Source organism: Harpia harpyja, chromosome 6, assembly GCF_026419915.1.
Source record: "Harpia harpyja isolate bHarHar1 chromosome 6, bHarHar1 primary haplotype, whole genome shotgun sequence".
NCBI lineage: Eukaryota > Metazoa > Chordata > Aves > Accipitriformes > Accipitridae > Harpia > Harpia harpyja.
Window position 1 is genome coordinate 40354796 of NC_068945.1, and position 20861 is coordinate 40375656.

Here is a 20861-nt window from a genome sequence, read left to right on the forward strand (position 1 = left end):
GACCAGGAAGCATGCATTTTATGACAAGTTCAGCTTTTCCATCCTATATAAATATGGCATACATAAATATTACTTTTCCTGGATCTTGTTAGAGCAAACTGCTCTTACATTGCATTAGTGTTTCGATCACAGTGAATGCATCATAAAATAAAAAACACATTTGCCCATAAAAAAACCATAATATCCTAAAGAATACTATTATATTATTACTTTATATGAATTTTATTGTAGTTTTTTTACAACATGCCATGTTGTTCTAAACACTCCCTGCATTTCCCAAATCCCCTAAACCACATGCAAGTTATTAAGCCTACAGTGTTCTACTGTAACACAACTTGAGATCATCACAAAGATTAATAGTTTTCACCAAACTTCTGATCGAGTCTGACTTCTAAAAAAAAATATTTACATTTAATTGTTGAAAGTATTCCTACTAATATGAAGATACTGGCAAGAAAATTCACAAGTACTTGTGAGACAAGAATATATAGAAACTGTAAGGATCATCTCAGCGATCCATCTTGCTCTGTATCCTGCTTTCAATTTGTACCAAGTATTAATGAGGAATAGGAAATAAGCTCTATAATGTTATGAATCAACTCAGCTCCATGTGAAGTTTAAATTTTGTCTTCATTTAGTGGCCATCTTATGCTATGGAGTAGGAAAGTATTGCTAGTATGGATGTTTTACATGTATAGACATCTATCTAATGTAAAGATGCTGGCACTTGCTGTCAGCACTTCTTCAACATTTTGATTTAGAAGAAATATATCACTAACAAACATAAGAATGATTAATGATGTTTAGAGCAGCTCTACAGTAAGATAATAAAATATTTTAATTCAGCACTGCAAAAAACGACTGGTGGCATTTTAAAATACCTGTAAGAACTTGAACTAGCAAAAAATATTATCTAATTAAGTTGGTAATTACAGTAAATCTGAAGATAGGTCCCCCTTATAAGGCAACTGCTAAGATGCCAGGTGGAGACTGTCAGTGCTTTACTAAGTTCAAAAGATTTGATGACTGGTCCTTAATGGAGCAGATGGCCATGGATGCACAGGCAGAGCCAGAAAGGGATTTTGTTCTTTCACCTGTTCAACCCATTTTCATTCTGTTTTTGACTGCACTGGCAATCTCAGCCTGCAGTACATCCCTGTAGTTGAGGTGCCCATTGATTTCAGACAGACTGCACAAAAAGCAAACAGAAGACAGGGACTGTCTCGGCAATCCCACTGAGCACATGAGAAGCCATCTTATCTCTTCATCTTGGGGTATTTTTGATTTGTCTGTCTTCTTCTAAACGAATATTTAGGAAATACATAGTGTGTTCTCATTTCAAATAATGTATAAAAGGTAAAAGAATGTAATTCTTGCCTCTGATGACTGAAATGACAAACAATAAAAGATGGGTGAAATTCACTAGTAGTATTATCTTTCCACTTTCTTTAGCTTTCCAAATAATGCTTATTGTTAAGTGCAACTGTTAAAACACCAGAAGAATTTAGAGGTATCTTACAGCCAAGATATATAATTTTATATTGATGGATAGGACAACTCCAGTCCCAAGGAGTAAACCACTGTTGGAAGTGGAACAATTCTAGAACTGTATTTAACAATGGAGCATTACTGACTTGTGACTGACAAAAATAATGAGGAGGAAGAAAAAAAAAAAAAAAAGAAATGTTAGTTTAAATTTGAAGCCAGTTAGGAAGACATACAGAAAAGCCCTTCTGATTAAAATAGAAATAAATTCCTAAACAGATGTCAGCTGAGATGATCACAGAATCACCGAATGGTTGGGGCTGGAAGGGGCCTCTGGAAACCATCTGGTCCAGCCCCACGCTCAACCAGGGCAACCTACAGCAGGCTGCCCAGGATTGTATGTAACAGACCAACAACTAAGGAGGTTTACAAAGATGTCTTTGTGTATTTATAAGCAAAAATTCTGCCCTGCTTTCTATTATCCAAGCTGAATAATATTTACCTATTTTTATATATCCATATACACACACACGTAAGTAAATATAAAATAAAAAGTTCTGCTTAGCTACTCTGCAGTGATTCTGCAAAAGCAAAGAAGTATACGCTTCATGACGGAGAAGGCTCAGGAGAAAAAGGATAATGTGATAACTAATCTACAAATATTTGACGGATAGCTTATTCCAAATGAAAACAAGATATGTATATTACAGGTAAAAAGAAGCTTAAAGACAAAATTTGTAAAGTTACAGTGTTGATCAACTACCAGAGGAAACCGCCTTATAACAAATTATTGAATGAAATAATAGTCTCTAGAGAACAATAAATAATCCATTACTTCTGACTATTGAAAGAGCCCTGGGAAAATCTAAAAAAGTTTGCAGAAAATACTTGTCACGTTCACTGGCAGACGGATTTAATGTGTTACGTTTCCCATCCCTGACTTCTGTTCTAACCACGGGAAAGCTTGTTCTTTAATCAATGTGTATTTGTCCCAGCAAAACCAGAAGTGGTTGTCAATTTAAAAGCATACTAAATAGATTTCTGATTTTTTTTTAATATAAAAATTTGAATTCTGAAATCAAGGAGATTTTGACAGCAAGACATAAATCAGATTCTTTGGACTAACAATGAACACTTTCTTCCTCTGGTCACCAGAGATCCCCTTCATGACCTAGGGCCTCTGGAAGTGGTGGCGACAGCAGCAAGGTCTGCTGCCACCGTGGATGGGAGCAGGCAACCTGTTGTAGCCCTCAGGACAGGACTGGAGAGGTCGAGAGCCAAGGAGGGCTGAGTGCCTACCGCAGAGAGGAAGACGGGCAGCAAAAATAAACAGGATAGCAGGTGAGTTTGAGAAGAAATGATGAACAGTGAGCAAGGGGGGTTTAGCATCCAGCTTAAGAGATGACGAAACCGTATGGAAAGAGGGAATAAAGGTATTACAAAAGAAACTGAACAGACGAGTCTACAAAGAAATAGCGAGGCACAGATATGCAAGTCAAATTGGCAAGGAGGGGAAAAACTGTCAGTGAGGAAAAGAAAAGGGGAAACTAAAGATGACCAGACAGACAGAGAGGAAAAAAAAAAGCAGGAGTGGCATGCCTATTTGAGAAACCATGGAGAGAGGCCAGAGGATGCAGCAGGGCCTCTGGGGGGAAAAAAAAAAAAATTAAACTGGACAAGCAAAGCCTGAGGAGGACTGGATTAAAAATACAAGTCAGGAAGAAAAGCAGGGGAAAATGAAGGAGAAAGACTGGATATGATTTGCATTCAAAAAAGTTACTTAAATCTGAGACGTTAACAAAAGTATGTGCAAGTAAATATAATGTTACTTAGAAAACTTCTTACTATTCAGGAAATAATCTTGGTTTTAGAGAAGTTAAAAATAAGTCACCATCTTCAATTTTATTATGGCATTGTAGACTGAGCTGTCAAGAAACACCAGGAAATCACATCACAATAAAGACTACAAAATCACTAACTCTCCTCAAAACAAGAAAATACTCATACATACAATAAACTAACTTTTCTTCCATGAATAATTCAATAGTACTGTCCATTTAAGTACACGTGCTCAAGCATATCATGAATACCATTATTTTACTAACCCATAAAATTCACTAAAACCAAGAATAATGTACTGAAAGTACTTCATTCCATTACTTTACCTGTCTCTGACACAGTTCATTTATCTCTTGGTAATATTAAATACAGGTCTTCCAGGGATAATAATTCTGTTTGGCCAGTAATTCAGAAAACCTGTAGTTACCTTGGCACAGAGCACTTAACAAATCTGATTTTAAGCTTCTGAGAAAGAGAGTACCCTAAACCTTTCCAAGATCATTGCTTGTGAATTCCAAGACCCTCATCTGCAAATTTTTCATCATTTCATCATTTTATTGGCTTCTGAAAGAAGTAATGCCTGAGTCATTTGCATGACTTCTGCTGGATCTTGTCCCATCCAAGGGCCTAATTATGGACAGACACGTGAGTAATTGCTGAAATGAGAAAGCTGGAGCTAAGGAGTCTATTGATCTGACTGAAATTACTCACACAAATATAAAGGCAGGTGCAGACCACTTCCTGCGGATTTTGCAAGGAAAGCACCCATGTACTTCTACTGACGAGGCAAGGTGTCTTTCCTCTCCAGCTAAAGCAGGGCTTATTCTCAGAAGCAGACCATGTCCCAGCTGAAACATGTCCCACTGAAAAGCTGCTACTCCATTTTTGAATGCAACCAGCTTTAACAAATGACTTTTCTACTTCTCGTGCTTCCTGAGCTTATCCTCCAGCTTCAGACAGACCTGACAATTCTGCTCTTTACATTTAAAGCTTGATCTGTTGGAGAGGGATTCTGCTTTCAGCAGCCACAGTTCTTCCGAAGCACACTTCTTCCCTGGTGCACCAGGGAACAGAGACTTTCAAACCTTGGCTTATTACAAGGGCTAAGCTCCCCTTAAAGAAAGGTCCTTGGCTAAACAGGACTTCCAGCCTCAACAGTTCTGCATGAGTCAGAAAACCGCTGTGTGTGCAACAGCGAGTTAACTGACCTCACTTTAAAAGCCTTTCCACAAAAGGAGATTTGATATTTTTCTGGCAATTTTAATCAAATAGGATACTTCTAGCCACCAATTAGCAGACAACTGTCCCTTTAGGTCTTGACCTTTCATACACTTGAGATTTATGTGATGCACAGATACTACAGTTATTAAAAATGTTAAAAGAGCATATATACTGTGCCTGTAACAAAGTTTTCCATGAAACAGAACCCCTCCCCTCCACCACCCCATTTCTGGCTGTAACCTAACACACACAGCTGAGCTAGATTTTTTTATATGCTATGGCTAATTATTTATAGCTGACTGTTAGGAAGTACCTTTCCAAGGCTCAGATTTTTAGCCAATTCTATTCATTATACAGAAGGTCAAATGGCAGACCATGAAGTGATTTCAAGCCACCTCTCTTATCAAATGCAGTATCACTAAACAAGCTTTCAGTACATCTTCAGAGTGAGGAAAGGTATAAATCAAAAATGCTTCAGCTTCCAGGTGACACTTAACAGATTTCAAATATAATTAACACTTACTAAAACGACTACATAAATCCCAAACCGAAGTTGCAAAGACTGAAAACTGTTAATCTTACACATCTAAAAAATATTTTAAACAATTTTAAAAAGAGCAAACACATTTTCAGGAACTGGTGACTGAGGAATACTTGGCATTCCTAAATAAATATGTTGAAAACTTAAGTAAAAAAATTTCCATAGTATAAGAATGTAACAGCAGCTGTATTAGGCTGCACCAAAGGTCCATCTAGAAGAATCTCTGGTCTCCAAAGAAGTCAAATAGATGCCTAGGAAAGACTGTAAGGACAGACCAAGCACATAAGTTTCCAGAGTACTCCAACCACTGGTGGCTCAAGGACTTCCTGAGCCAGATGTGGTTTCCATATACTACGTGAACCTCAGTGAATTTGTTCCCATGAACTTGTCCAGCTTCCTCCTGAGCCTGTGTAACCGCTCGGCACACACTGCATGCCACGATATGCAGCCCTGGAGCTAACTCAGCACTGTATGAGGAACTATTCCCACCTGTCTGGCTCCAACCTGCTTCTTTCCAACGTGATTCCCCTCAACTTTTGCCCTGAAACCGATCATTTATTGTCTCTGTTTACCTTCTCCCACATCACACATATTTTACATGTTCATCATATTCTCACTTAGTTTTCTCTTTTCCTGACTGAAACATCCTTGTTTATTCATTCCCTCCCTGTAAACTGTTTTATGTCTATAATGAATTTCGTCACCCTTCTCTGAACGCTCCCTCGTTTTCTCATCTATAGGATGGCAAGTAAGCATTGCAGTGTTATTCAAAATATGGAAGCTACAGATTTATACAGTAGCATAATGATACCTCCAGTCCTTTCCCAGTAATTCCCAATATTTAATTTGGGTTTTTGACCCTTAATAAACTTTAAGCTGATGTTTTCATGGAAAGGCATCTAACATAGCCCTAAGAATTCTTTCTATCACATATTGATGTCACTAGGTTTTTTCTGCAGCAGTGTTCCTAAAACCAAAACAAAACCAAACAAAACCCCGAAAACCCAACCCACCAGGTATTTAGCAAGAACTTTTATTTTTTAAAGAGGAAAGGCAGAGAGTGATCTCTAACAGTCTGATTTGTCTATTTAACTGTTACAATACATATAAATCACCATGAGGAAATTATATATTCACTGGAGAAGCTTGTTTGCTGCATTACTGTTGAGCTTGTTAGACCTCCTGAAACAGGAGACTCAAAAATCCAGCAAAGGATTCTAAAGGAGAGTCTTAAGGCCTTGAATTCCCCCTACAAAGAAGAAAAAACACTAGTTTCCTTAAACCTCTAGAAAAAACCAAATGCCCTGCAAGAGGGCATAAACATCATTGCTTGCTTTCTTCTAATTATTTTGAAACCTGACACTATCCAGAAAAATACAGAAAAGGCCGCAGCTTCCTGCAATCACTATAATAAATGATGCATCCATTTATTAAATTATGTTCTGGCCAGGTCTGATAAAGTATTTCATTTTCTGACAACAGATGAAATAGACATAGTGATCTGCAAGGCAAACATCACAACATCTTATGAAGTAGAAATGCTTTTAGTTGGAGACAACTGCGTTCATAATCTTAAGCTAATTCGTTACTATAAATACATGAGGAAAGAAATATAAATATAGTAAAAGAAATGTAAATATAATACTAAAAATAAATTATTATAATAAAAAACTGGATCTCCTGACAAGTGAAAGTATTTGGTTTGATGCCTTTCACTTTTGCCACTACAATTACTCCTCTTCCCACTGAATAGGCAAATATACAACCTATCAGACAGAGGTGATGAGCAACAGTTTATCTTATTAACACACAGGACGCTAGAAACTGAAATTAGCCAATAACAAATACTAAGATTTTAGCCGCATTGCCGGTTTGCTTCTTGTGAATGGTCCCACACAAGTCATTCCACAGCACAACCGCACTTCTTCAGAATGAGAGAGGACTGAAAATGACTAGTAACACTTGCAGTTATTTTGGGGCAGAGGACAGAGACAGAAAAAAATTACTATGAATTATCAATCAATGTGAAGAGAAAAAAGTGACAAGATGGGTATGAATCCAATCCTCCTCGCTTAGGCACACAGCTTGCAGTAATGAAGCAGTTCTAAAGGAAGCGCCTGTGTGCTTTAAAGAGATGGCAGAGGGAGAGGGAACCCTTCCCCTGAAGGGTACAGCAGCAGATCCTGTCCAAGTCTGGTGGTTACCTCCCTGCAGACAGGCTCTGGACACCACCAAAAGTAACTGCCTCTCTCCAGTGACTTATCTGGACAACTTAAACGCACTTGATTTGGTCCGACTGCTTTGTTTAGTATAACTAGGTGGAATGACTTCATCCAAGTAATTTTAAAACTATGTAATTATTAACTACTGTGTCTCAGGATGTTAAAGGAGGAGGGCAGGGATAGAGAAATTAATAAGACTATCTGATAGAGATGGTAAAAAATTGCTTTTACTGAAAAACAGTCATCTACCATATAAATATCAAAGACTAGCATTTTGATAAAATCACACAATTCTCAGAAAAAAAAGTATGGGAGTTAGCAATATTAGCATGCTGATATTCCACCTTTATTGCTTCTGTCTCCCAAACCATTTTCCCATTTCTTTCGGTGCACTGGCACCTTCACTTTCTGTAAATACATTTTGGGGATTTTTCTTCTCTACTTCTTTTTGGTTCTATTTCTTCCTTTTGTCCTTTCTGCAAGCCCCCACACTACTGCTATGCATGCTGATACTTTTCCAAAGAAAGAGCATAACCACCCAGCCTTCCTCTCAGGCTTGTCTGTTAACCTCTAATGCTCTTCATGTAAAAAAACAAAAGCAAAACCAAAAAAAACCCACCAAAAACCCCCTGAAACCAAAAAACGCCACAAACCCAAAACCAAACCAAACAAAAAAACCAACGCACAAAACCTTACGATATAACTGTCAATTTCCTTTTCCACCAAGTTCTTTAACACCTTTCACCCACGCAGTTATTTAATCTAAGAAAATCTGCAGGAATGGGCAGGAAACTGTTTTGGAAACACTATAGAGACATTTCTGTATACTAGATCTGCCATAAATAATATGTAATTTTTATATATTATTATCATATATATGTAATTCATTTAAGAGATGCATGGGTACGAAAATGATTGTTGTCTTGTTTTAGATCAACTTTAAAAAGAAAGTAGACAACAAACACCCTGCTGCAACTGTGACAACACACAACGTACTTTAACTTGGGCACTCAACAAACGTTTTGAGAGAAATGTATGTTTTCTGCTAAAGAAAAGATAACATCCTTAATTCAGAAATGGAAAGAAAAGTCAAAGATGCTGTGTGATTTTAAGAACTGGTCTTTCAGAGGACATATCCTGTGGTGCATAACCAGATTTGAAAATAAGGCACAGAGCACATGCTACACCAACAATTTACCAGTTTATCAGCTGATCTCTAACTCCACATTAATGGTTAAACACAAAGCAAAATTATTGAAAAATACATTCTTAAAACATGAATTTGACTCGATTCAATTAAAATAGTCCATAAGAAAAGCCCTCAATATAGTGAGCATTACTAGGGTTCAACACCATGATTTACTTTGAAAACAAATTTTATGGCACAATGAATTCAAAAGCAAAACAATTTTGTAAGTAGGTAAACGTAAAATACTTTGCACACTTCTTTTGCCCTAGAAGCATTAACTCTTCCCATTCTGCCAACATAAGGAAGCTGGTAAGTTCCAGTTGCCTTAACAGGTCATAGTCAAGGCAGCACAAAGTATTAAATTCAAAGTGCGTGCTGGTGAAACCAAGGGTTCCAACTTTGAATTGCTGTGCCACAGCACACCATCAAATGTCACAGGAATTTTAAGGAGCCAACAATTCTCAGGAGCGTTCTCAACAGGGAGATCAAGATAAATAGATTATTATTTACCTGCCAAGAAACGGCCCCCAAAACAGCAGTCGCGACAAGGCTAAAAAATACTAGCTGTTCTGAAATTAAACAGAAGTGACGCATTCCTTTAGATGCCATAACTCTGTCAAGGCTGTTGTTTTCTGCACGGTGGGTATAGTATACCTTGTGACAGTCATTTAGTTTTGTGTGAAATCCCCAAAGAGTTATAAAAAAAATCACGTGACAGATCATCCAGAAAATTCCAAAAATAGAAAAACCAGGTATCACAAAATACCAGAGATCCAAATCACGTAGTTTAAAGGCTGCAAGAATGAAAAAGATTAGTTCAATGACTCCAACTGAGATGACAGAAAGCCTTCTGCAAATTTTACCACGGTACAAGTAGGGCTTCCATCGTTCAGTAACTGAAAGTCCACTGAAGTAAACGTCGAGAAGGGGATCTGAAATCAGGCAGCTGAAGAAACATGCCAAGGCAAAAGGGTTTATGGGGATTTGCAGTGATGGAAAAAAGAGTAAGGATGCAATGGCTCCAAAAATTGCCAAATTTGGAATTGCCAAAAAAGACTTCATACGTAAGTCAATAATCAACATGGCCAAAGCCATGACCAACAGAATAATACTCACAGATTTTTCTACCAGCATAGTTGTGCTGGCAATTGCAAATCCAACTAGCTCCAAAAATTCAACTGTTGTCAGCAGAGTTGGTCGATGATGGATACAACCGCAAATCCTCTCAACCAAAGCACATAATATCCTTAAAACAATGGCAGAGAGGAGCAAATATTTAGTAGCTTCTTCTTTGACATCCGTTTTGAAGGCAGAATTATTAAGAAAACAGAGAAGTCCAAGCAAAAAACCAAACCAAAGATTGGAGAGACTCAAACTTGCTGTTTCCATTGAAAAATAGTAGTACAGTATGCTGGCAATTCCAAGAACAAAGAGCCCAAGAATAAATATTACCAAAATCAGTGCATCTGCAGTTTTTTCCCATCTGACATAAAGGCCCATGCAAATGGCAACCAGTAGGTTGATTCTGGCAAGATAGCCAAGGTATCTGACTGATGAGTGCATGTTCACTTCTCTGTTTGCTTCTTCTAGCCTTGTCATTGCTGCATACAGACAATGACTAACACAGTAACGCAGTGACCTACACATGTAAACTGCAGTTAGGGGGTTTCGCCCACTTGACTGAAAGTAAATATTTGGGTTTCATCCAACAAAGACAATGCAATCGCTGCCTTCTGTAATATCATTTCAGTAACAGTGGTCCAGAATCACTGAAGTCCTGGAAGAAGAATTAAAAAAGTTTTACTGGCAAATAATTCCTTGTAATCATATACAGCATAAACATGACACATCCTTTCTCACCAGGGAGTTTAACATCTAAATTAAAAAGCACATAATAAAGATGAAGTAAGTGTGTTGTTAAAGGTCACTCAAATTGGGGTCATTATTAAAACCAATATAAAATGGGTTCTGCATAAACCTTATTTCATAATTTGTACGAGTGGAAAAGGTAAACCAAACCTGGCCTGTGCAGTTTTTCCACAAAATCCATCCATTAGGTATCTATATTAGGTATCTGTGGGTATCCAAAATATTGCTATGGTATCCACTACCTTCTAAAATAGTTTAATATTCTTTTAAAACATTATTTTACTTCACCATTACATTTGGTAAGCTCTCACTTTATACTAAACCTTTTCAGTATGCTTTGCAAGACTTCCTTTTAGTAATCAAATAGCTACAGGATTTACAAAAAGAACTTCATAATCCGTTAACGAGCTTAACCCACAGTAGATAACGAAAAAGGATATTATCATTATCCCCATTTCACAGAAGGGGAGTGGACACACAGATGTATCAACTGATCTGGTAATATTTTCTGAGACTTTTCTTAATGCAAAATCAAAGCCTTCACTTTCGCCCCTCCAAGCCACTTTTCTCCCCCACAAAAAACCCAAATAAAATGATCGGGATAAATATTATATTTGGAACATAAGTGCCTCCTACTCAGATCCATTTAACTGACATGCTTTTCTTTTAAATATAGTACAGGAACAGACAGCAGTATTTTTAGGGGAATTTTGTAAGAAAACGTGGCTAGGCAGATTTCACTGGAGATCATTACTCTTTTATGGGATAAGCTTCTTCCTGGTCTGAACTCAGCCTTGAAACATGAGGACCACTATAACCCTATAGGTGTTTAATCTTAGGGAGTTTACACATAAACAATGCTACTAATTGCTATAATTAGGGAAAAAAAGTTATTCAGGAAATTCTATTTCCATGAAAATCTCCATTTCACTATATGTATATACTTTTCTACTTAACACAAAGTTGTCAGAGGCATAGTTCAGAGCTCTTTAGTTAAGGGCAAAAAATGTACTTTGTACTTTGAAATCGCAACCCTACTCTGTACACAAAATGTGTTATAATGACAAATTGATAAGAATTACTCAGAGAACAATCTTTCTGTGAAACTACATGTAAAGAGAACCACATATACTTCCAATTTTGATTCTTTTGTGCCTAGAAACTCTAAACCAGGAGTCACTGAATGAATAAAACAGAGCCTACACCTCCAGATAAAGTAAGGCAGAGAAAACAACAGGTGGATCACAAGAAAGTACAGAAACAAGAAAATCAGCATCAGTATTTTTTTGTCTCTAATTTTCTTGAGAAGTGTCACAAATTACAAAGAGCCCCAGAACAACCAGTCATCCAAATTCCCTTAGTTAAAACTTACTGAAATCCTGTGTAGTATTTATATTTATGTAAGCCTTTTGCTTTTGAAGTTATTAACAAAAAGTTTATCTAAGAGTATGATTATACAGGTTATGGGCAGAGTCCCCAACACATAAGAAGACTCATAAATAGCCTCTATAATTTTTTAAGTAATTATGTAATTGCCCATCTTACAGAGACTTCTGAAGAGTTATTGGTACGACAGAGCAACCAATGTGTCAAGAACACTCAGAGCTAGGTTATAGCTTACTGCTTTTATTTATAATGCTGGGGGAAGTATGACAGGACACCCTGACTGAAACTCAAAACTTAGACTTTATCCTCTTTTTGATTTTTAAATTCTCGTTCTTTAAACCAGTGAACAACAAAAGAAAAAGAGAATTGACTGATTTGTCCACAAGCTTTGGCTGATTTGAAGACTGACACCCAGTCTAAAACCAGCTTGAGTAATTAGTGTAGAGAAAAACTAGGCCTAAGAAATCCTATTGTTTAAATTAATTAAGTTTGGTAACATGTATTTGCAAATTACGTTAAACACCTAACAACACTGCAGATATTACTCGGAAGAACTCTGCATTAAAAATCTGTTTAACTGAAATAGAATACATACCATATACTTAAAGCAAATGGTTATTACATGATGCCGTTTTAAGTTAAAGTTCTTTGGATTTCAATGGTGTATTTTCATAGTACTCATTATTATAAATGTTTCACACATATAAACTTAATTCTGAGTTTCCTGATGCTTAAGGTCTCGTAATATTTCTCCCCTTACTTAGCAATATGCTTACTGTTCCTCTCCACCTTTCATTTGTTTCTACTTTTATGTAGATAACACAGCCCAAAGTTAGCTATCATATTCCAGGTCACAATACATCAGGTATCATAGCACTGTCTGCAGTCTCACCGTTTCTTGTACTACAATCAACATTTGCTTTATGGACACCTGGAGCCATTTATTTCAACTCCTACACATGCCCTTCCGCTGCCCCCAGTTACGTCTTGTTCAAACCACAAATACAGAGGAACAATCTCCCATCTCCTTCCAACCCACAGCACTGACGCGTGATTACTGCTACGCTGAAGCACATCTGCCATGCCATCCTGTTATCTTGATTCCTGAGCCTCTCTTGAACCCCTACAAGTCAAGGGGCTAACGCTATAAACATTAATTTGGACAATCAGCCTCACGGAAGCCAGCAGGCTGGCTCATACGCAAAGGGCGGAAGCTCCCACCTACCGCCTGGCTTAAAATTTTGCTACAGTCGCTAAATTATTTTCTGGTGGGATTGTTACCCTGGCAAACTCCCTTGCAGGCAAGCAGCCATTCTGACAGAAAACTACTCTGACTGGTTCAGCTCGTGCCAAGTGGAGTTTTGCTGCTATTACATCAGGAGAAGCAGAAAAGAGAAGGTCCTCTGCTGCTACCCCACGTGCTGCGCCAAGTGCCAGGGCAGGGGAATACGCCTGTTCCTAGTGGAAAAACAGAAAGTCTGCTCGAGCACTAAGTATTTGCAAAACAACAGCTCGGACCGTGAATGCAACCTCCTTTTCCTGATCTTCTAGCCAATTAGCAAACAGGTGTGCTACTAAACCACTCTATTAGTCAATAGTCTTTTTCCAACGAAAACACGTGGTCAACTTTTTGGTGAAGAGAGAAGGCAGCATTTTCATGATTAATGCATCCCATCATGCAGAAATTGCCAAATAAATGTAAGAGAGTAATTCAGACAATTTTAATGAACAATTTAAATGTCTTATTCTTTAAAACATAGCTGTTTGTTACTCATTTCTGCTGAGACTTTGACCGTTTAGACTAAGACTATTTAAAATCAGGGCGGTGGTGTGTTTGTTTTTTAAACTAATGGCCTTAAAGTTTCAGGTTGTACATATCTGAGCAAATCACATTGAGATCCAAAACAGAATGCGTACACACAGTTTTAAATATCTGTCAACTTTTGCAAGCGCAATTTTAAGCAAAACCTGGCATCTACGTAGAGATTTAGAGACTAAACTATCCGAGAGCCTTCCTATACGTAAAGGAACTCCATTCCCAAAGTAGTTTCTACCCTAATTTGTCTAAGAAAGTAGAAAAAAAGAAACAAAACCCAGCGATGGGTCAGTAGTTTAACCGCAGTTGATTTAAAGTCCAGGTGAGGCCTATCTAAAATACCGGACCCACCTTCCTTCAGCTTTACTCTTCTTTTTCTTTCTTTTAAAGCCACTCTGTGAGACCTCCTTTAAACAGAAAGTCGTATTTAATACAGTCGGCTTAAACCTCAGCAGAACGGCTCCGGCAGTTTCCCGGCGTTAGCACCCAGCCCCTATTAGGGATTACCGCCGCCAGACACAGGGAGAGCGCCCGGCCGAACCACCACCTCCTGCCCCGGCCCGGCCCGGCCCGGCCCGTTCCCCCGCGGCTGCCGCCCGCCAGGCCGCCCGGCTCCCCTCGCCCCCACCTCGCCGCGGTGAGGGGGGCCCTGCTGCACGCCACGCAGCGCCGGGGCAAGGCCGGCCGAAGCCCCCCGTGCCCCCCCCCCCACCACCCGCGGGAGGCGGCCCCGGCCCGCACTCACCTCAACAGGCGTCCCGGAAACTTCCCGCCCCCCGCGCAGCGCCGCCGCCATGTTGAGGCCGAGTGAGGCGTCCCGCCTACGGGCCGCGCCAAGGCTCAAACGCCGCCGCCGGAGCCCCGCTCGCCCAGGCCGGGCCCGGGCGAGGAGCCGGTCGGTAGAAGGGGGGCTGCGCCGACGGGGCAGAGCGGGGTCGTAACCGTGTTCCCGGCGGCAGCCTCCAGCCCCGCAGCTGCCTCCCTCTCAGGGGATGCGGTAGCACCCAGGTGATAGGCAAGAGCAAAAGCGCGTTCTCCACAAAAACCGCAAGGTTAAGAGGCTGGAAGAACGGGGGAAAAAACACCCAAACCTGTAAACACGGTCAGCTGGTGCCTAGGACACAGAAGAGGGAAAGCCGCGTTCGGGTCAGGGCTGCAAGACAGGCTGAACCCTGTCCACCCTTTCCCACGCCTGGGTAGCAGGAGCCCTGTCCCGGACTGACCCCTGCTTCCCAAACAAAAGCTTCCGCCACCCTCAAGTTACACAGAAGGCACACGCTTCCTCCACCATCAGTGTTCGACAACGCTTCGTGTTGGAAATGCAGGTTTTGAATCGGCCCTTGCAGGCAGGTGGGCGAGAGCAGGAAGGTTCTGGATCGTAATAGCCGCGTGGCTTAGACAGGCAAAAGGAGGGTAGCGCCAGTTTGAATTAAGTTCAGGCAGCCGCTGCACAGGCGCTCTTCGGGCTGCAAGAGGGCCGGCCTGCTGCGGAGTTACGTCCTCTGTTCCTGTAATCCTGTCACCACAACCAGCCCCTTCATCGCCCCAGTCAAGAAGCACTAGTGCTGACTGGTGGCAGCTGGATACTCAAACGTCTAAACTTTGGCAGTCTGTCTTTCCTGCCTCAATTATTCAGACAACTGATTCACAAGAACCTGTCATCCCCACAATCCTTACCCCTCTTCAAATTTTAATAAAACCAGCCAACAGGCCTAAAAGTTACATGGGCTAAAACAAACCAAAACCAAACCCCAAAGTGGATTTACTTTAACAAGCAGAACAGCAGAAAGCTCAGTTGCTTAGTAAATCTCACCTGCTTCAGATGCTTTACCAGCATCATGGACACTTAGTTGGTACTGTATCTGTCCAACTGTGATATAGGAATACTCTTTAAGCAAGTATTCATTGAACTTCTTGGAGAACATTTTACTTAAGGTAAAAAACAACTAAGCTTCTGTGCAAGTTTGTGAAATGCAAGCCTTCTAAAAAAATCTTCCTGCTATTCTACAGGTACAAAACAATGAATTGAGGAAAATCAAGGAAACAAGGAAAAAGGAGCAGAAAACCTGAATATATCCCAACTGCAAGGAATCAAAGATATGCTGCTGACTGATGGAGATACAATTAAAAAAGACTTAGAATGATCACACTTTTAAAGCAAGTCAGCAAGTCTCCCTGAAGCAGAAAAGGACAGAGGGGTTCTGCAGGAAGCAATACTGAGAACAGCTGTGAAATCACATTTTCTGATCTTCACTGTCAGGTAAGAGACCAGAATATACCAGCTAGGCTCTGCAGTGCTAGGGACATACTTCAGTTCTGCTGAAATCTAATTTTCTTAGAATCTGGATCTGAGTAGGAGCCTTGCATTTTCAGTTCTTTGGGTTTCTTTTCCCACTGCCATCCTTTTCCAACACCTCCAGTACTCAAAATCACCACGTAGAAAAACACAGCAATGACCTCAAAGGGCCAACGTACAATGGGTGCTGCAAAGATATTTCAGGGAGGTAGAGGAGAGATTAAGAACATCTAAAGAAAGAAGAGAGGAACTGCCTTAGAATATGGTCACATCCTGAGCGGGCAGGCAAAGAAACATGATACAGGATCGACTGGAGGAACTCTAAAAACCCTTCCATAAAGCAAAGACCGCAACTGAGATGTAGAAGCTGAAACTGAAGTACCAAGTTTAACATCTTTACTATAATTCAGTTGTTTATAAAATAAACCCAACACAACTATTTTCTTGACAATAAAGAAAATAACTATGCATTGGTTTCACTGGATTTCAGCATAAACCGATTGTACAGGAAGAAAAAAGGACAACATCTCCACCCCAAAGAAACAATTTTTAAAAAGGTTTTCAAGTGTTTTTTTTTTTAATGAATGTGCTTTGTTCACAAAAAGTAGTGACATAAAGACAACAGAAACGTGAATACACATTTTCTTCCCTCTCCTCTCCAGCACCTTAAGAACGAGAGATCTCTTGCACAGTCGTAATTTTCAAATATTTCATAACCTAGAAACATTCTTCTTGCACCAAAGCCAAATATCCAACAACTCCTGGTATCACCACTTTATTGTTCAGGGAGGTGTAAGTATTTATGTAAATCCCACTTTCCTCATCCACCACAATCTACTGTCCCTCGTAAAAACAAAACAAAAAAACAAAAAACCAACAAAACAAAAAACCCCAAACCCAAGCTGTTATGAATCTCAGGTCCCTAAACCACAAAAACAATGGTGTCACCAACCTGCCAAAAAGGCTTATATTTTAAATGTTAATATTTTAAACTATTTTTAGGGGATAAATCTTGGTCTGAATTGCTTTTTTGTATGAATCACAAACCAATTTACATTAACCGATGCCAACATATATGTTAGCTGGTATATAACTTTTTTTTTTAAAAGGAGTATCAGTTAAAATGTTAGGTACACTTTGAAGTATGCACAGATTAAGTTTCCATAAACAGCTGAATTTATAGCACCAATATTTTAGCTTTAACATGAGCACTGCTGGAGTCAGTGGTTAACTGGGAAGAAGAAAGGCTTTGAATGACAAACATTTTAGTGAAAGTGAAGGGGTAAAGCATTAGATGCAAATACTGACTTACAGCCAATTTTGAAGCCATTGTGTATTTCATTAGAGAAATATTCTCTGTAAAAAAATTAAAGTCAACCATGATACTTGTATGTCTAAACTTAATTTTTTTTCCTTCACATCAGAATGTAATTGTTTAGTTTGTATATAACTGTATCATTCAGATTGAATAACAAATTTGAATCAGGTATTAGGGGATGCCTTAAATTTAAGGAAAGAGACACAAAAAGCTTATGTTAAAGAATAAAGCATTGCAGTCCAGATCATGTTTGAGTGTAAGCTGGACCAATGCGGGATGGCTCTTTGTAGGAAACAGTATAAAAGAAAAACAGGTAGGTCAAACCGTGACACTTTCAGTGCAAAACTTCAATGGAAGGACTAAGTTTCATTTTTGTAGCAAGCACTATAAAATCCACACTACCACTTCAGTTTATCTGGTAACTTCTGTATTATAAGATGGTAGCTTAATATGGTGTAAGGTGTATTTCATCACAACCACTATGAAACTATATATTAGTATTTTCTACCATTTTGCTGAAGTCAGTCTTAAAACCATGATGTGGCACCTAGTTCATTTATTATTAGGCACTTTCATACAGATTTAACAGCCTAACATTCAAATCTGAAAATCCTGGCCATTATTTTTAAATGGAGGGAAAGCTAAGCTAAATACTGAATCTTCTATTTTTACCACTGAATTGTTTTTTCCTGCAAAACCTCACAAATTTATTACACAAATTAAAAAACTTAATAGATGTAAAACACTTCTGTTCCATCTCCTTACAGTGCAGACCAGTTTTCAGACAGCTATGGAGTTTTTATTTAACTAAACAGAAGGTTTTGGGGTCCAAATAAGCAAACAAATAGTGTATGTTAATTTCATTTGTGTGGTCTGAATACACGGCTTTGTGCAAATATGTGTGTCTTTGAAAAACTTCTGTAATTATGTTCCTTTTTACAAAATTGGTCTGTAGTTACTGTATAACCTGGGAGGTCTACAAATAAGAACAATTAAAGAAAAAGTTGTTAAAATGCATAAATAATTTACTTTAAAACATGACAAAACCCACCCTGTCCCCCAAAAAACACAGTTTGACGAGAATACAGAACACCATCACTGGGGAAATACTGATACACGTTCGTGCTTGTACACTCATAAAATTGCAAAACCATGTTCCAGCTTTGAATTGAAACATAATTGTCTAGACGTACCATAGTCCTCTGGGGGGGAATAACCTCTTCGGAAATCTCATGTCTAACTACTATATATGCAATGAAATTATACAGTATGTATAACTATGGATGAATGTATTCCAGCATTTTGGTGTTATCTCGATTTGGTGTTATCTCGAGAGGGCTGCAATAAACAAAATCAAATGTGCAAGCATTATAGTTTCTCCAGCCCAGGCTTTACCAGAGTGAAACAAATTTTGGGAAGAAAGTTTTGTTCCATAATTAAGAAGGGACATGTGTAACCAAGTGTCTTAACCTATCTGCACATTTAATTAAAGTGCAAATTATTTCTTCCTACATATACTTCTCAGAAGCCCACCAACTCCAGTGCCTTAAGCTCAACCACATTGAGTTAAAATATTGAAACAACATTTAGCAAATTAAATAGAATTCACACTTCACAGCACTAAAGAAAAGAATGGTACCTTTCTGGAAAAAAAATTAGTGATACAAATCTAAAGAAAGTAACAGCAATTTATGCTATGACATGAGTCATTTGCATAAAACTTGTATTTTTCACTTTCATACAAGAATAAATTTTAAAATTCAAAAGTAGAAAAAAATAGCAAACTCTGTAAACCTTTGCATTTTCTTTATGCAAACCATTTTTGTGTGTTGAGCCCATGTTAGTATAGCAAAATTAGTTAAGCAAGAGGTTTGACTGAAAGGGCATTTCAATGACTACATTAACTTAGAAGCAATATAGGATCTTCTAGCTCATAGAAAGGAATTGAACTAGACTGGCTTTCTCCAGAGTCTGAGTCGTAAGGAGCATCTGGTAGCTCCATAAAACCATAAGCTAGCTGTTCATCTTCTGTATCTGATCGAACATAGCAGGAAGTGTTGGAATACTCCTCATCCTCTATACTGTTGAAATCCTGTGGGATATACAACATTCCTGGGTAGTTCCTGCTAACCAAGTCACTTGTTGTTTGCAGGGAAGTTTTCCTAAATGCCATCAGGTGCATGTGAGAAAACTTGGAATACTTGAAGCGTTTAAAACCCAAGGACTCTATGGCAATTTTCCAGCTTTTCATCATCATAGCCCGGCGATTCTGATGAGATGAATCAGGAGTTATTACAAGCAATAAGCCATTTAATACGAGAAGTTCATGTGCCTTCTTGCAGCATATCCATCGTTGGTAGGGTGATGGAAAGTAAGAAAGAAGCAGCGAGAAAACAACAACATGAAACAGTTCTCCAGGTAGAGAATCAATGGGATTTTTCAGTTGCTTAAGAAAGGCATCTATAGCATCTTGTGCCAGTTGGAGAGGTTGCTGGATTTGAAGATTTAAGAAGTCACATTTGTATACGCTCTGGTGGAATAAGAAAAACAGAAACCCAAACAAACATCAAGGTTAGTTTAAAGAGCAAATACAATCCAAATCCACAGAAAAATCAATGACAACCTCTCCATTCCCTTGAGGAAGTGTCAAGCCTGCTGAACGTTCCTCTTGCTATTAAATCAAACAATCTAAAATAACAATTAAACACATCTTGCTAGCTTTTACAGTTGCAAAGCAAAATTTTAGATGTGCAGTAGTTTACTAGAAATTTGATAGCTGAGAACTGTTAATTTAAAAAAAAACAAAACCAAAACCCAACAAATTTAGTGTAAATAGAACAAAGTATCAAATCAACTCTCTCACAAGTGATTTAAGAAGAACTCAGATAAGCCTACATTGCTTTTGTTTCTCCAGATGCTGGAAGCCTTTCGTAGGTTTTTATAAACCTGAAATTAGTAATTAGAAACTAAATTTGATACCTCAGTATTTCCACCAGTTCTTCAAAAAGAATCCAAGAAACTTAGTACTTTGGTCACTTGAAAAAAAGTGTCATTCTTTACCGGTACAGAACAGAGCAGCTACGGCGAGACAATATACATTAGAAAGTTACAGTACACTAACTGCTTTGCAGCAGTGATGCAGGTCCATGTTTTAACCTTGCTGTAAATGCAAAGTGTAGCAGTACACATTTGGGCAATTATCAAAGTAAGGCAAGGGCTATAAATTCATCTGTTGATCATTTGTGCGCTCAAGCTGTCAAAGACGGGCAATGGGACCACAAAGCAACATAGAGAAGAACAAGTTCTTAACATCCTTAATCACAGAGCATTCAAAAAATAAGAATAATAGTATGCTATTCACTACATTTAAGTTTTGACACTTTACATTCATCAAAACCTGGGACTGACTTCTTTCATAAAAAAGGTATTAAGATACAGGTTTTGACATGATAGCAACAAAAACTGCTATTAATGCCTAGAGAATGTGCAGTGAACGACAGACACTCTAAACAGGTAAGTGAACGTGAAAGCAGACACAAAACATTCTGTGGAGCCCATCTGAAAGCTGGAGTTAGATCTGCTGCATTTTCATACCACAAAAATATTTATAGCATGTTTTATGAAACAATACTCAAAAAAAGATCACTAGAACACTATTGTAAAGGTATTCATAAAGCAA

At 38.6% G+C, this 20861-nt stretch overlaps 2 protein-coding genes and 1 long non-coding RNA gene across 3 annotated transcripts in view; 1 reads left to right on the forward strand and 2 right to left on the reverse strand.

Annotated features, from left to right (window-relative positions):
- The window catches only part of TMEM168 (transmembrane protein 168), a 29014-nt gene extending 14591 nt beyond the window's left edge, over nt 1–14423 (reverse strand). Inside the window, exons 1-2 of the mRNA XM_052789688.1 lie at nt 14314–14423; nt 9008–10274 (exon numbers count right to left, since the gene is read on the reverse strand). Of these exons, the coding sequence (XP_052645648.1) occupies nt 9008–10144 (1137 nt within the window). The 5' untranslated portion in view covers nt 10145–10274; nt 14314–14423. The remainder of the gene's footprint in view (nt 1–9007; nt 10275–14313) is intronic.
- LOC128142949 (uncharacterized) lies at nt 1963–8358 on the forward strand. Its single transcript, XR_008235573.1, has 3 exons — nt 1963–2826; nt 3697–3969; nt 8241–8358. It is a non-coding gene; the product is annotated as an uncharacterized LOC128142949 (long non-coding RNA).
- Nucleotides 14424–16243: 1820 nt separating the features above from the next.
- Nucleotides 16244–20861, reverse strand: part of BMT2 (base methyltransferase of 25S rRNA 2 homolog) — a 37757-nt gene continuing 33139 nt past the window's right edge. The window contains exon 5 of the mRNA XM_052789784.1: nt 16244–19712. Within this exon, the coding sequence (XP_052645744.1) occupies nt 19083–19712 (630 nt within the window). The 3' untranslated portion in view covers nt 16244–19082. The remainder of the gene's footprint in view (nt 19713–20861) is intronic.